This window comes from Ambystoma mexicanum, chromosome 1p (genome assembly GCF_040938575.1).
Source record: "Ambystoma mexicanum isolate Mex_15411 chromosome 1p, UKY_AmexF1_1, whole genome shotgun sequence".
NCBI classification, from domain to species: domain Eukaryota; kingdom Metazoa; phylum Chordata; class Amphibia; order Caudata; family Ambystomatidae; genus Ambystoma; species Ambystoma mexicanum.
In genome coordinates, this window is record NC_090921.1 from 403,007,239 (window position 1) to 403,024,770 (window position 17,532).

The following is a 17,532-nucleotide window of genomic DNA, read 5'->3' on the forward strand; positions in this document are numbered from 1 at the left end:
ACCACGCATGTCTGCGGATTGTTGTACTTGCCGCCATGGCCCTGCTGATACTGTCAGCGGAATCGATGCCAGTTTGAAGTGATTCGCACATGGCATCTTTGCCATCTTTAATAATGTTAAGGAAGGCTTCCTTTTCCTCTCCTTCGGGTATGCAGTCAGCCGCTGATGAAGCACACTCCCATAGTCTGTGACTGAACCTGGCGAGCGTACGGGTGGCGTTGATGGACTTCAACGCCATTCTACAAGGAGAGAAGACTTTCTTCGCCATAGAATCGTATCTCTTGTCATCTCTATCCTGTGGGACAGTAGGGTAAGCGGTCCTACTGCTAGATGAAGTTGCCGCTTGAACCACCAGGCTCTCTGGAGTCGGGTGTTTTGATAAGTATTCAGGGTCAGCAGCCGCTACCCTATACTTGGCTGACAATCTTTTATTGACCGCAGGGATAACTTCAGGAGTTTCCCAATTAGATGTAATTTTTCTTTGTAAGGCTGCATGGAAGGGGACCACAGGGACCTCCTGCGGACCTTTGTCTAATATGTCTGTTAGGTCATCCTGTTGAAAAACAGGGGAAGGCGCAGACCAACCCATAAATTCAATACTTCTTGCCATAAGGGTTCTATAGGGTGTTTCGGCATGTTCCCCTGGGTCTGGCTTAACAAATTCCACTTCTGGGGAAGTGTCCAGCCCACTTGCCTCATGTAGTGACTCTTGTAGGTCCTTCAGCCTTCTTTCCTCAGAGGTGAAATCCTCTGAAATAGGCAGTGTGGTCCTCTGTAACCCAAATGTTTCCTGGTCAGAATCTTCCCCCGCTTCATAAATTGAAGATAGTCCAGGGTACTCTGACCTCTGAAATGGTGTAAAACCCATCTCTAAGGCAGAAGGAGCCAAACTTGTCATTACTGGGCGAGAAAACGTCGATGCCGATGTGACAGGCTTCGAAGGCACCGAGAACGGCATCGAAAAAACTGGAAGGGGTCTCGAAGAACTCGAGAGGATCGGGATCCTACTCGAGGACATCGACGATGGTCTCGATGTCGTGCCGGAGGCCCTTGGAATCACCGTTGGCTGTGGAGTAGCCTTGGTCTTCTCTTTCATCGGCGTCGATGTCGGCGTTGATGGCGCCGATCCATGCGTCGAAGGAATCCTCGACGACGGCGTCGAAGATGGTGCCTTCTTACCCGATGGCTCGTGACGCTCTCGGGTGGAATGTCGCTGGGTGCTGCGACTTGCAGCGTTTAGATTTTTTGGGTTTTTCACCCAGGGTATCACCCTCAGCTGTCTTCGAGGGGGTCGAGGCCGCGTTCTCGAAGACGCTTAACATTTTCTTTCTGAATTCCTCCCACTCAGTTTGAGAGCTGTGGTTCGTGGGACAGGTTCTGGGGACACAGAAGACGACGAGGAAGGGGATCTTTGACGTCTCTTTTTTGAGTGTCTTGATCTCGACGAATGGTGGGAGCTACTTCGAGATCTCGAATGGGAATGTTTTCGACGGCAGGGAGACAAATGCCTCGACTCAGCCGAAGAAACCTTCGCAGAGGTTTTTGACTTACCTCTCTCGAGCTTCCCCTTGCGCTCCTTCAAGGCTTGTGCCGTCATGGACATGCAGTCCTCACACTCCGAACAATGGTGCTCGGATCCCAAGCACCACAAGCAGATCCTGTGTGGATCCGTTATCGACATTTTTTTACCGCAGTCTCGACATTTCTTGAAGCCGGATCGCGTCGTCGGTTCCGATGAAGAAGCCATCGAGAACGAGTAGGTATTATTCGAGTAGATATAGAGTTATCCTGACAGAACTGAGCAACGACGTTCCGAGGCCCCACGAAGCGCGAAAAAACGGAACTGAGCAACGGACGCAGCGCATGGCTATTTATGGGCATGGTGACGTCGGCGCCGATACGGTGGCCGTCAAGGGACATCGATTCGGCGGACGTCGACGCGCAGCACCCTCTACAGAAAACATTTCCGAGGCCAGCAAGCTGGAAACGTATTATCAAGGATAAGGAATACGTCGGAGGACACAATCCCTTCGAAGTTGTGTGGTGTAAGTGACATGTCTTCTGTAGGAATTAATTGGATACGATTGGTGTGTGAATGAGGTAAAGCTAGGTAGAACATGCAGATGTAATTTCTGTGAATGTACTTTCCCAGCACTGCAGAAATGATTGCCATGTTTCAGGGAGTGTGTTTTGTGTGGGTACGGTTGAACATATGAATGTTTGAACAGAGTGACTCTGGGCATACTTGAAGTTGGTGTGGAAGACGGCGCCTGTAAGGCAGGTAGCCAAGTGAGCGAATATGCACTTGCTATCAGTGTCCACATACCATTGCAGGCACAGAGTTTGAATGCAGACACAGTTGCTATGCAATTGCTGACAAATTATGTACAAGGTATTGCTAGAGACACAGTTGCATTGTGAGCAGATGTGCACATGCTATAAGTGTGTAGATTTGCTCAAGTGTAGATACGCTTGCTCTGGCGCAAGTTATTTGGTAGAAGTGCAACTGCTGAAATGGATGCCTACTGACTGCAGACACGAAAGGGGTACGAATGGCCAGTGATCCGGTAGGTGCCTTGTCGTGGCATCACTGCTCACAATGATGATCCTCCTTGTGCTACACAAGGAGGTTCGTCCTTGTGCTAAATCCCACCTTGCCTGTGCAATAGCATTGTGACTGGTATGTATGAGAAGTGTGAGGAAAGGTGCATGTGAAATGGTTTACTTACAGTACTTTACTGTTTCCTGAATGCACTAAAGAGAACTTGCTGTACAAATGATGTTCCCATTATCACTCAGGAACGACACCCGCGCATGAGAGGTCTGCCTCTCATTGTGACACCTGTGGTAATGCAGGAAGGTAGGACATGTGTTGCTGGCAGCCTATTTCGATGGGTGACCAGAGTGAAATTTGCGGGAATTGTGTTTAATTCCAGCAAATATCAGAGACATTTGCCTCTGCCCACCCACTGAAACATGTCGCTGACAACAGATGTCATACCTTCCCGCGTTCCCACAGGTGTCCCAACGAAAACGGTACCTCACATGTGTGGGTGCATCAATCTAGCCGCAAAGGGAAAAGGCTAACCCACTGGTAACCACAAAAGGGTTTGGGGTAACCTACAGATTTGGGCCTACGGTGTCCAATCCACCAAGGAAAACTGGGAAACCCATACATTTCTGAAAAGAGGGCACCAGTGGCAATCCACAGAGGTCCAATTTGCGCGAAGTGGACCAGAATGTTTTACCCAGAACCCCCGGCAAAGTGAAAAATGTGGGGGTTTTTGCCACATTTCAGACTTTGCCAGGGCTTCTGGGTAATAAATTCTGGGCCGATTTGCGCAAGTCAGACCTCTGCGGATTCCCACGGGTGTCTTCTTTTCGGAAATGCATGGGGCTAACTGTTTTCCTTGGTGGCTTGGACACCCGAGGTCCATATCTGTATGGTGTGCCCGTCTGGAAAAAGTGTGAAATTCAGCTGTCAGAACAGACTTGGGGTTAGGGGTCTTTTAGGCTTTCCCCTTGGCGCCCAGGTAGGTGCACCCACATATGTGAGGTACCGTTCTCATCGGGACACCTGTGGGAACGCACAAAGGTATGACATTTGTTGTGTTTGTGTGGTTTTCATAATATTTTGACACATTTGCTGGTGCCCTTTGTCACACAACTCTTTCATTTCCCAAATGTGCCCTACATTTAGTCGCTGCTTTAGGTACCATACACTTTTGTAACCTGCACAAGTCACCTACCCTTGAAAAGGTCTGCCTGTGCTCTTTCAAAAAATGTATGCTTGCACTTCCTCACCACATTGGATTTCCTGATTTACACATGCTAAGTAAGTCTGTTCAGGCCGTAAGCATAAAACTCCTGTGTACCATGGCTCAGTGTTTGGCTTGTGGTATTGCTTGTTTTGTAAAACACTACAAAAAATGCTTTCCTAACTTCAAGAGTCGGGGGAATATAGCAGAGCATTGTTTTTCTCAAAATTCATAGAAGCCATTGCCGTACCAAGCCAACCATGTCCACCACATACCTTTTTTTGCAGTCATTTTCCCGCTTTTTCACCAAGCTATGGGCATTTACTCCTACCTAGTTGTTGCCCGACCTGAGCAAATCACCCCTTCCTAAACTTGAAATTTTTTCTACTTTTCAGAAATGTATGCCTTTGTCCTCCAATTCGGCTTTCCTACCTTTTTCTTCCATTCCGTCCATGCAGGTCCAATTGGCAAAAATGGCCAAAATCGCCTACCTCTCACAAAATGGTTGATAACCACATCAAAATAATTATTTTTCGTTTCCTCTCAATCTGTTCTTGAAAGCCAGAAAATTGGGGAATTCAGCACAGCAAACCATTTGTTCCTAGCTCTTACAAGGAAAAAAACACAGGCTTCTTTGTACATCATTTTATTGGCATATTTTGAAAAAACACAACATTTTCACCCTTTTTGCTTATTTTCTCTCACCCCCCTACAGCAACCTAGGATTCCTGGGTGGCGTTGCAACCGCCTACATGTGGAAAAAAAGGGGCCAAATTTGGCTGAGATATCTCCGAAATCACCAAAAAAGGCCTTAGCACTGGGGGGAAAAAACCCATTGCAGTTAAAGGGTTAAAAGCCTTAAGGAAATTAAATCTACCCTTACAAATGTAAAAGTGGAAAAACCTAACTTTGTTCAAAGAGACTACAAGTCCCAGAATCCTAGAGGTACTGAGAGGAGGAAGAGGGCTGAAAAGGCATGCAGATGTCGCAGTCAGGCAATTAAGCCATTGCAGTAGTAGTTAGGAAAGGTTTCCATTTCATGTGTAATTTTCCTTCTAGTTGTGTACGCCCCCCAGCCCCCAACTTTTTGCAGATGTTAAACGCCATAGTCTGACTTTACCAGAGGAGCCCAGCTTCTACTGCACTCCTCTGGGCTTTTCGCACACTTTTTATGGGGAAACTGACATGCCCTTAAGAAAGTCAGTATGGGGAACTTGGTTTCCCTTAGTCCTTTCCAATGTTGCAACTTTTCTGCAACATGTAACAAGTGTACAATGTACCTTCCAGTACAGTGCACTTGGGTCTATTAGTCATTTCCAAAGGCCCTGGATACTCTCAAAGGATTTTTTAGGAGAAGTGCAGATGTGCCTAGGACAGGGCTGGTGGCAGCTTATCATTTTGTATACTTTTAACCCTTTCGAGCCAGGCAAAACGCGATTACCGCGTTTGGCACGAATAGGTGGCCTGACTCCAAAACGGCCATGCCACGAGATTCTTTGTCCTGTCCTTTGGCCATCTTGCCCCTTCACATTCCCCAGGTCGAGCCGACCCGGGTCAGTCCTCATTTGAACATTTTCGAGGGAAGCGCCAAGCAGCTCCAGGATGTGGGCTGGGATGTCTGTTCCCAATACACATCCTGGGTGCCAGAGAGTCTGGAGTGCTGTGAATGCCTGGGACCACAGTGGTCCGTTATTAATCCACATATGGTATGCATGTATGTGAGCAGATCTCCTATTGGGTCCTCTTGGTTTTGGCTTGAAGGAGATTCTGGATAAGAGACGACCCCAAACACCCATACCATGTCGATCTCTGGAGTTCTCACTGAATGAAGGATAGGATCCAAGTATCCTGAAATTAAGAAGCCGAGTCAAGGAACCGCTGGTGACACGCTGGAGGGTTTGGCCCCAAGAGCCCTCCGTCGTCCCGTGTGACTCCTCCGCATCTGGTCCTCCTAGAAGGTCTGCGAAGACGCTTCAACCCATTGGAATAGTGGGGCCAACTATTCTCGGCACCTTCATCAAACCCTGCAAGTAAGCTCTCTAGGAAGTGTCCCTGGGCCAACCAGTGGGCTGACCAGCTTACGTTGACTCTTTGCCATGATACCGCTGCCGTTTCGAGGAGGCCCTCGAAACTTGGTACATCGCTAGCTCTGAGTTCACGGCACTCTCACACCGAATTTCGTACACTTGGCGTTCCCAGGTCTGGAGTAAAGTGAGTGCACCTGAACTGGAGTACAGGCGGTTACTGTGTCGCCCAGCCGTGATGACGAACTTTGCATCTGTGCTGCATTTGTGCCCCTCTTGCCACGGAAGCCTGCTGCAGTGAAACTGGCCTGATCCATCCACCAGGAGTGGAAAATTGCCACTGTTCCATTTGGGAATCATCGCTGTATCTTCGTCGCTGGAAGCTGCATGGCTACCAAATTGCCGCACTAGAACCTGCAACCGAAGTGGACTCAATTGCTGAAGTTTGGTGCGGAGTGCGCCGGGGCTCAGTGTGTAATCGCAACCGTAACCGGTGGCTCCTAGAGCCTCCATCCATTTTTACCCACGAGGGCCCTTGGGGGGTCCCTCTCCTTTCCACTGCTAGTGCGAACTAGAGAACTATTCCCAACTCTTGGAATCGACTCTGCCCTCGAATAGCGGGAACCTATTCATCGCCTCACCCACCTTCCTGAGCTGCTACAGACCCCTGAAGAGACCCCGTTTTGCCAATTTGAACATTTCATGTACATTTGAGCAATAGGCACCACTCTTCTTAGGGATTGGACTACCTCTTAGTTAGGAGTGTGTGGTATGCAGAAGAGACAAAATACAAACTATTTGCACTGCCTGTGTCCTTCCCCTTTTAGGTTGTTCACCCATGTTGTGCATTAACCCTTTAGACCCCATTGGTTTAGTATATTTGTAAATATGTATTTAGATAGGAGTGTGTTGGCTTAATAGTATTACTGTGATTTGAGTGGTGAAACTCAAAGGCTTTGAAATAAATGTATTTGTAATATATCTACACCTGACTGGGAGTGATTTGTAAGTGTCCTTTACTCTGTGTGCTCACTGAGGTCTTTCAGTCAACCTCACCCCTCCTGAGACCTAGTCTTGACCTCTGCCAAGCAACCTAATTTGGTCTGGCTTGTGCAGAGGGTTACCCTATTCCAAGAAACTAGGCTGGTCTACTGTGCCCACCAGGTCAGAGTTCAGAAATCCATTTTAACAGTAGTCAGCCAATTAAGGCTAATAGCCCACACCTGAAGACAAAGGCTGAACCTGTGAGGCATAAAAGGCCCCTTCAGGAAAGGAGGAGTAGAAGGAGCTGGAACAAGAGCTGGAAGGCTGGCTGTAGTAGTAGTAGCAGCAGCAGCAGCAGCGACGAAGCAAGAGGCTGGCAAATCACGAGAAAGTGTAAGAACATAAGGAACGCCGGAATGTGGAGGCAGCAGATTTCACCTGCAAGTCCTGTTCACCCAAAATCTGAAGCGCAGAGGCTGCGCTGCGCAAGACGTACAGGAGACTATTTTTCCACATGTGAGCCCAATTGCTGTGATTGCAAAGCCGTGGAAGTGCAGGAGACTAAGGCCAGAGGCAAGCTGAGGGTTCCGGGGGTGTGAGGGGCTTGAGGGGAGGAACTCTGAAGTTAAGTGACCAGGCCAGAAACACCTGTGTTGGAGAAGGGTGTGTCCCCCCAGTGAGCCAGAACAGCAGAGGTAGTTGAGGAAGTCAGGGAAGCAGCGCAACCAGCAAAACCAGTGTCTATGAAGCCGGTGCGTGAAGAACTGCATTCTAGCACACTGCGCGAGCCTTGCCACTAACTGTAGCCAGTTCCTTAGTGGCTTGCGTATTATTCTATGTGAGTGAAAGCTGTTCGTTGAATGCCAAAATCTGATGAACAACGGAAATACATCCTGTCAAAGATCTAACACTGCATGAGAAGCTAAAGCCATTGAACACCATTGTTGAAATATTTAAAAACTTACAGTATAACAGAGTGGTTGTGTGCCCCTAATTAAGAAGAGGGAACGCTTTTTTACACCATTGATGTATACCTAAGCTTAATAATATATGAGTTACAATTATAAAGGCTGAAAACTACATCAAAAGGCGGTCGTGTGTGCCTACTTGTAATTCCCCAACAAAGTCAGAACTTTATCCTGTGCTATTACGTGGGAATCCAATTCTATCTTTAAACCCTGAATCTACTTTAACGAGAGGTTGCGTGTGTCCAATTGTGTTTTCATCTGAAAGACAATCCGACAATGTATCTAGAAGTGACATTCATTTCTATGAAGTGAAGAGTTTAAACTATTGAAAAGAAGACCATTATCCAAGCCAGGAGCCAAACCCTGTTGATAGTGAAACCTGCCCTTCTAAAAGTGCACTGTGAAGCTGTTGATAACCAAGTGGCTTAAAAGACACATGTCCAAGTATTACCTGAATCTGAGAGAGTGGCATAAAGACTTCTGGGTAATTACTTGGTCTGATAACTGGCAGAAAGGTGTATGTAAACTGGGGACGGGGGAACTACTTGCTTTTAAAGAAAGCTTTTGAAGTAGCTATAACCTGTGAAGTCAAAGACTGTGAAAACCAAGGAGGAGTGAGTCTGAGGGACAGAAGCAGGCTATTATTGTGGCAAGAAGATGGAAGAGGCAAAGAGGCTGCCCTCTTAAGAGAGTCATTAAAAGGAAGAGTGCCTTGCCTACCCGAAGAGGTTGAAGTGTCTTGTCAAAACCTTTCCAACAATTGAAGTACTGAACTGTGGTAGTAATGGTGGGATATTAAGCTGACAGCGTATGTAACCTTTAAGTATTCTTAACAAGTAAGGCGCTGTGGGACAAAAGTGACTGTTCTCATAGTATCACCAGTAGAATTGTGGTTGTGGCAGTTTAAGCAGTAACAGTAGGAAAGCAGCCTGACAGATATACCAATGTAGATACTGTAACTAACGAAGTCCAACTGTTGAGTAAGAACTATATGTTGTTGACAGTAGGAACATTACACTTTCTTCCTGAACTGTGACAAACTATCCGAAAGAAGAGGCACTTTATCATAACCAGGATTACCATTAGTGCCATTTCTTTTCTGGAAGCTGGAAGGGGATCTTTCATCCAGGAACACAGATTTGTTACCAGTGGATTTTCGTTTGATGTACTTTTCTTTAACTTTGAATATTGAAGAGTTGGTTCAAAACCGATCTTTTATTTTGCTGAACATTTTTAAGTAAACTTTGAATCAGGGGAAGGGATCTTACCCAGGACAGGAGGCCATTCCGACATTGTGTTGATATTGTTTATTATATTGTGTTGTTGTATAATTTCCTTTGTATGTTTATTTAGTGTGAGGGCCAGTTTTCCCTCATTAGAGAATGCTCCCTTGGCCTTTAGACTAGGTAGCTAATTCCTCTGTAGAGTAGGGCAAGCCAAGTATTTTCTTCTTTACTAAAATTGCATATTTTGAGAAATCTACAAGCAGTTGTCCACCTAGCATTACTAACCGCTCACAATAGTTAGGTCGGAAAAGGGGAATTAAGAGGCAATTTGTGTATTGAGGAAAGGGGCAAGTGTATGTTGGCTTTAGTAGAATCTCTACAGGGCGATAGTGAATGTAAAACCCAGGGAGATTCAAGAGACGAAGCGCTTGGAGGTGGAGTGGGGAAGGTGAAAGCAGAGTTAATGGATTGGAGTTAATAAAGCATTTAACTTGCCATCAAGAGCCACTGTGCATCTCATTACAATCCTCCATGCAACAGCCAGCTGCTCCTCCAACCGACAGGCTCTCCTTCCAGCCACCCCAGTCCCATGCCAAGACAATCAGGGCTTCCTTTACATATAATTTGAGAATCTCAAAATCCAATAGCCACCAGATTGATGGCTATCCAAGTTATCCAGTGCTACTGCCCAATCTGTAGAGGTTTTGGCAGCTGGCTGGTATAGTTTAAAAAAGATTTTCATTCACTTTACATGGGGGTTACTTCACCCTCGGAGTGCAGGACTGCACTGGGCATTCTATCCCGAAACGTAGCCTCTCAAGATTTGCATAACGCGATGTCGATCAATTTATCTGTTAGATCAGTTTCCTGTGTTCAGCCTGCAGGTTGAAAATTTAACCATTATCCCCTATAAACCAAATACGAATGTGGGTGGTGAATGTTTGCATTTCTACCTTCAGTGCCATGGACCTAAAATGTAATGGCAGGACTGGTTCCAAGCACCTTGGGATTTCACTACTCTGCTTCCAGCAATACTAAGAGCTACCTACAAATATTGTCAATAAAGTTTGCTGTACGATCAATACAATAACTCTTCTTTTCTCTTAAAAACTCTCATCCTTGGTACAGTGTTCAAAAACCCAATGAAAATGTAATATTCTTTCTTAAGAGAATAGTGCAAATATGCAGTAAAATAGTTTAGCACATCTCAATGTGTATGTGTTTGTGCATGCGTAAGTCAGCTTTTGCATAGTTCTTTTGTAAACACTCTTCTTGTCTACTTGAACACAGTGCTTTAGAAAAACAACAACTAGAGGCAAGGCTTGATATTGCATCTGTGTCTGAAATCACACAAACTAACATTTGTTTCAAGTTTCCTAGCGAAAATGAACATGAATGTATTTGAGTTACGCTTTTGTTATGCATTATTACAACAAAATATTGTCTGCCAGTCACTCCAGAAAATAGGCTGTAAGCAGAGTCATGTATGACAGGTATACTATATGCGTTGAAAAGCCCTGGGATTGAGAGATAAATGAATGACTGAAGACTCAGTCAAAAAGGAAAGTGGTGGCTTGACTTGGGCGGAAACATTTACTCCTTTATTTGTTGGTGTTTCTTGAGAAGAGGAAAGTGGTCAACCTTGTCATAATCCGCAAAGAGGTCCAGTAGAATTCGTACTACAGCGGTATGTGAATATCAACGCTAATATCTGCTCCTTTGTGTGCAGTAGAAAGGTCCAACATCCAATTGCATTATGGAATAGAAGCACTGACTATTCATGCAGTGTTGTGCATTTGTCATTGAGGAAAAAGTTTGCTTACAATTTTTGGGAACAGGGTGTGTGAGAAACCAGAGGGTATTCTCACGTCTACTCCCGGGTGATCTTATGCTCAGGTGGCCAGGAAAGGGCCATCGCTTTTGGATCCCAACTTTGGGGTTGGACAAGCAAGGGAGTACCACCTGGGTGGGAGGTCCTTGGAGATTGGGGGGATACGCCTGAAGACAGAGTATTCCCTTTTGAAAAAGGACGACCTACTCTAAGTTTATGGGTTTTTGTCAATCTTATCCCCTCTCCTCTCCTCTCCTTCAACCTTACACAATAATAGGGCTAGAACAAAACAGCAAGGCACAATAACTACTCCCCTACCCATACCAACTTCTAAAAAGAGGGAGAAAGCATCAAAAGGCGAGACATGGTGTTGTCCCCTTTCCTAACACTGACCTACCCTACCCTCCCCCTCAGTCTTCATGGGATATTGTCAATCTTATCACATTTTTCCCCTTCAGTTTACCACCAAATACTGAGAAGAGGAAGAGGCAGCTAAGAGTAGTGCACACGGCCAATTGCAAGCACCACTCTAGTACTGGGACCAAGAGGAGGGGCCTGGGTGCACCCAGCACTGAAGATCGGGCATGTCACACTAACAGGGTTATACAAGGTCAGCCAATTGATTCTAACCTCCTTCACCTGCAGCCTGTTAATGGTAAAGAGTATAAAAGGTGGAGGCCAAAATCATACATTGATAGAGAGGAGATAATTCGCTGTGTTGGGACAAGACCAGGAAGTAGCGACGCCGGAAACGATCCGAGGAGAGCTGCAAGAGTGATTTTGCAGGACCGGGAGCCTTCATACTGGAAGGCAGGCAGCAGGCATTGCCATATAGCAGAGGAATGAGAAAAGCCGTCTGCGCCCAAGCCTGGGTGCAGCTGGGTGTGCGAATGCCGCTGGGACCAGAGGGTACGTGGACTGCGCGTGGAGCAGAGCAGAGAAGTCGGTGTGTGTGTGGAGACTTGCCAAGGCGAACTGGCAGTCTGTTTCCCGTTCGGGGAGAAGACCAGCGGGGAACAGTGGAAGCCACCGGGAGGAGCTGCAAAGAACAGGTAAGTGTCAGAGGAAACTGGGGAGATGGTAGCGCTCCGAAGGGACCACAAATAAGTAACAGTGCACAAGCCCGAGCAAGTGCTAAATATAGTGAATACCGAACTGAAAGAAAGCTGCTATTTGAGTGAGCACAAGTAAATGCTACATGTATTGAACGCCAAACTGAAAGAAAGCTGCTATTTGAGTAAATTATGATATGCTGAATGGTGAATGAACACTCCAAGTCAAATAAGACATTTCAAACGACACACTGCCAGTAAAACACAATGTGAACAGAACGAAGGGCATGTGAAGGACTGAAGAGTTGTTTTGAGTATCAAAAGTCCAAAGAAAAGAAAGGCTGTCAATTATAACTGCAAACTTGAGAACGAGTCACAAGTATATGACAAGCCAAGAACTGGTATAAAAGAGTGTTACAAGGAATAGAAGTGTGGAAAGTGAAAGCCCAAGGCAGAAGAGCCTATGAGGGGCCCAACGGCTTTCGGCAGACTTATGGTTTCGCTGTGATGGGTGGACTGTGCGGTAGGACAACTGTGCCTGGAACTGGAAAGCCTGAATGGTGAACAAGCTTTAAAGAACTGTGAAACAATTGGCAAAACAAACATGAAGGTGGGTCAAGCGGACCCATGTTTTTTCTTTTGAACTTTGAGCAGAAGAAACAAACGTGAGTGCTATGTTAAAGTCTTGGAGAAGGGAACACAGAGTCAAACAACCAGAGAACGCTGTCTTGGGGAAGGGAGTGCCAGGGCCTCTGTTTTGTGTGAACTAGGCTACATTTGAACTTGAGGAAGGAAATCGCAATACCTCCTCTTCGTATGAATTGTGGTACATTCCAACTTGGGGAAGGTAATTTCAGAACTTGATAAAACACTATTGAAGTGAACCTCTATTGGAACTGTATTGGACTTGGGATAAAGAACCCAAGAAGAACTCAAGCTGAAAGCAGCTTAGCCTTTACTTTTGAACACATATTTTCCTTAGAAGATTCCAACGCCATGTTATAGTTGTGAGGACAAGTATAAGTTTCGACACAGACTTATTTTGGACTTGCAGACACAGACTTTTCTTAATTTCTTTAGGTAAAGTCCCACTATAGTATAGGGCAGCTGAGGTGTTAAACCATCCTGATCATTAAGGTTTTGTTTAGAACTGCACATCTGTTGTCTTTCATCTCTTTTGATACCATGCCTATCTCACAGGTGCAGGTAGTCACGTGTTGATGGTTAAAGTGATCGCAATATGTCTGCCTCTGGGACGGATTTGATCATGTGTGATATGTTAATAAAAGGGGTGCACAGCTCCCCGTGAACCAGTCTCAAAATCAACAAGTACTCAGGAATCGTCTTCTTGGATGTTGCCAAACCATGCGACCGAGTCTGGTATTAAGGACTGCTGCACAAGATGATCCGACTGGGTTTTCCAAACTACCTGGTGAAGACAATTTCAAGCTACCTGGGTGACTGCACCTTACATGTCGCCATGTGGTCCGGGATGTCCTCATCACGTCCCATCTGAGCAGGCGTGCCGCAGGGACCGAACCTCAGACCCTTCCTATTCAACATCTTCACCAACGACATCCCGACGGATCTCCACAAGATTGACCTGGCAAAGTATGTGGATGATGTTGCAGCCATCGCCCAGTCGTTCAGCGAAAAACAAGTGACAAAGAACCTGCATCATTGGACAACCATCTCAACGTGGTACAGCGACTAGCAGAAAGAACTCAACACCAGCAAGATAACTGCTACACAGTTCACAAGAAAGAAGATCAAGGAGCACTGACACACCAGCCTCAACAGGGAGACCAAGTGGGAGAGCAGCAGCCGCTATCTGGGTGTGACCCTGGACAGCAAACAAATGGCAAAGCCATATCGAGACTCAGCAGAAGGCATCAGGAAAGCGGACAGCGCTGTACCCACTCCTGAAGACCAAGTCCATGCCCTTCCGGACAAAGATCAATGTCTACAAGGCGATCATCAGACCTATCCTATGCCTCCCCAGCATGGATGACCTGCCAGGTGCAACACTGGGTGAGTCTTCAGAAAGTCCAGAACAAGGCCTTTCGGATAGTGGATGGAGTTCCATTCTTCTCAAGGACAGCGGACCTTTACAGAGAACTCGACATCGAGATGTTGTACGAACATTTGGCAAAGCGGAGCAAGAACGACTGCTAAGGACTGGATCAGAACGCAAACCTTCCGAACAGGAGACTCACTGCCACCACTGCAAACCCTTTTGACTGCTACCCGCAACCCATCACAGCAAAGACCCTGTGAAAAAAGCCTTACTGTGACAGGTCCACAGAGACCATGAAGAAATCCAACCCACACTTACATACTCAAGCCAAGAGGATGGAGTAATGAGGCTCAAGCCTCGGTATCCAATAATCACCACTGATGGATAAAATCTGTCAGCAAGAAGAAAGTGAGATAGACTGTGTGCCAGTCATCACTACAACTCACTGGCTCCTGTGTGTGATTTGTGATTGCATGCAGGTGGGGATCTGGCCTTACCCGGCCTCTAAAGTAATGACAAAATGGCGGCATCAGTAGCACAAGAAGGCATCCGCGATACAAACTTCAGTTATCAACATGCTTTATGAATGTCCTTTGCAATGCACGCATGCATCACTTTCTAATCTAGCCGTTCCACTCTCTCATGGGCCCTGCTGTTTCTGTCGCTCTCTTTGGCCTCGCGTATAAGGGGAAGGGCTTCCTCTTTATAAAAAGTATCTCAGATCAGTTGCTCCTCGCTCTGCAAACGGAACTACACCCTCAGAGCTACAATACCGGGTATTATTCCTGATTGAGTGCAATACCTCTGATGTGCTACTGAGCCCTGCTGTTACTGCTCATTGGGTGTAATTAGTGCTTGCAGTCTCCCCCCATCTGTTCATTTCCGGTTAGCTGTGCCCTTGTTACTGGTTACACGGATGCTTAGAGCAGATATCTGGATTCTACCTGCTGAAAATCATCAAGCAGGTCCTCTGTGTGTTCCAGCTCAAATGACCTCCCACTCCTATAGATCTAGACAGAACCCTGTCCCATTGAATGTTCTGTACACACATTCCATGGTTAACCACTATATTCTAAAGATCTGCTGCCACTCCCAAACACAATGCAGGTCATACAGCATTTTCTTGCTCTTGTACCTATGCTTGCAATACATACATTCCTGCATGGAATACAATTAGGGTGTATGCTAATAAGGATTTGATCACAATGAAAGCATCTCATGATAAGCAGCCACAGCTGACCATTATTTTGCATTAGAACATCAATTATTTGTTTCTTTTTCCCAGCCCAATTACTAATACAGAATGACTCATTTTAATATACAAAATGAGGCAAATATTTTCCAATCATTTCTCTTGCCCCAGTATTTGTGTGCGGAAAAAACGCTCGTACTGTCAGTTATCTTATCTTCTGGACAATCGAAATGACAAGATTGGAGGTCTTTTAAATTCAGCTTTGAACAATTATCGCCCGGAGAACTGGAAAATGGTGATAGTTAATGAGCTAAACCCAGCACACACATTAGCTCTGTTATATGCTTAGGTCACACTGCACAAAATGTGCTTTTTTTATCCATCTTGACTTGGGACGTTTCGCCAGGTTTAAAAAAGTACCAACAATAAATATCTTTAAATAATAAGCTTTGGCCCCAAGTGCTGTTCCTATTTCATAGTATGCGGTTATTGATTTTTTGACACCAATATCTAAAAATGAGATGCCATCAGCAGGAAGGTTTTAAAGGAATGCTCATTGGGTTGCGTGATGCTGCCAGTGCTGAAGAGCATGCAAATCGTATTGAGCAAGGAAAGGGAGTTGTGGAAGAGCTGCGAGAACCAACATTTAGATACAATGCACATCTTTTAGCACTGTAATCACATAAAACTCCACTGCAGCTGTTAACCACCACGGGGTTACTTTATTTGTTAAGTGGGGATATTTCTATAGTACGGGCATTCACCTTTGCTTCATGATGACATGACTAAACAGAAAACAAGATTGTCAGCATATGGGCAGGAAGATGAACACAGCATGGGGGAAAATCACGTAACAAGAAGCATACCGACCTGCTTGTAATACGTCTCATATATGGGATTGCCACTGGAAAGCTAAAAAGAAAAATAGGAATACATTAGTATCTAAAAGGAGTATACTAGTAATGAGGTCGTACATCCTGGCTTTTCCCAACCAGGCAATGTCGGACCATATCAATCAAATATCACACAGTATCTGATTGAAGCTGGCACTTGAACTCAACATCAACATTTTATGAACAGTGACTACACCTGTAGGCAGAGCTTCCTATTCAACACACAGTAATCAAATCCAAGTAAAGCAAGCTAGTATTCAAAAATGCCTTAGTACTTTTAAATGAAAACCACAATCTAGTCCTACACAATTTAAAGCTGTCACTGGCGGCATGGCATTACGAGCTGTGCTAATTGGCTGTCAGTGCTGTTGTGGTGATATTTTTTGGTACCCGTGAAAAATGCATGCACGTTCTTAATCGTGCTGTAGACTCCCTGTACACTCTGTAGCGATGCCCAACTAAATTAACACGATCTTACAACCCCATCGGATGCCATGATTCTCTCAACACAATGCAGAAGCATTCCCCATCCCCATTCCAAGGCGGATGCCTCCTGGCTCTCTCTCTATAAAGTTAAAACATTCCTGCGAAAGAACTAGCATGAGCCACTAACGAGAGGCTGCCGTTTTGGCATTTCACAGTTCATTTCTCCTTTTTTTGGCATAATTCAACCAAGCAATTGTTAGGGTGCTAAATTAGATGCATGCAACAATCTCAACTTCATTAACAGAACGCAACAATATTACTTGTAAAGGTTATATTTTGTCTAACATGTATGTCTGATAAGTGACATTTCCATACAATGTCCTTTCAATGTGAATGGGGCAGTTGTTCACAAAAATTCATGAGGTTGAGTACTGCGTTCAAACATGTTGCTGGTCTGGCGCGTGACATTCGATAGAGAATTTCCCATAAGCAAAAGTTGAGTATTTTTAAACTAGCTATTAGCTAATACATTTCTTTAATTTATCCACATTAATTCACAGACTATAAAAGGTCACAGTTACCTAACAAAGAATCGACCCTTCAAATCCTTACAGTAGCCTAAATCAGCTTCTTCAGCTAATGAGTCATAGAAAACATGACTACATTTTCAATGGTGTTCTTCCACTGGACACCCACTTGGGCATAGAGTAAATACATACACAAATCTTAACATATGGAGGAAATGTATTAATATCGAAATCCTAAAATATGGAGAAATCCGTTAGTGTCTTACGAATACAGAGGGTGACAATATTAATTCTGTGCCATCTGTATGATTCCCCAGGGTATGTTGCATACATCGGCTGGTGTTGGTTGGAACGAGTATGCATGAGTACGTATGTTCATGAATACAGGCTTACTAACATCAGTCTTCAAATCAACATGCAGCTGATTTCCAGCTAATATCCTGTGTATGATATTATACAGAGGCTCAATATATATAATGTTTAAAGAAATAAGGGATGATATATCGGCCTGCATTGACGTTAAATGAATGGTCTAATTTCTGTGAAAGGTTGCAAGTGTTTCACCAGCGATAGCACATCTGTACGCCAACATCATTCATCGAGGTGTCTATTCTCTGCAAGGCCACTGTGTTTC

At 45.2% G+C, this 17,532-nt stretch overlaps 1 protein-coding gene across 8 annotated transcripts in view; it reads right to left on the reverse strand.

Moving 5' to 3' along the window:
- EPS15L1 (epidermal growth factor receptor pathway substrate 15 like 1) overlaps positions 1–17,532 on the reverse strand; it is a 2,005,341-nt gene that overhangs the window by 1,802,224 nt on the left and 185,585 nt on the right. For all 8 annotated transcript variants that reach the window (XM_069649173.1, XM_069649176.1, XM_069649175.1 and 5 more), the window contains exon 2: positions 15,923–15,964. In XM_069649173.1, the coding sequence (XP_069505274.1) occupies positions 15,923–15,964 (42 nt within the window). The remainder of the gene's footprint in view (positions 1–15,922; positions 15,965–17,532) is intronic.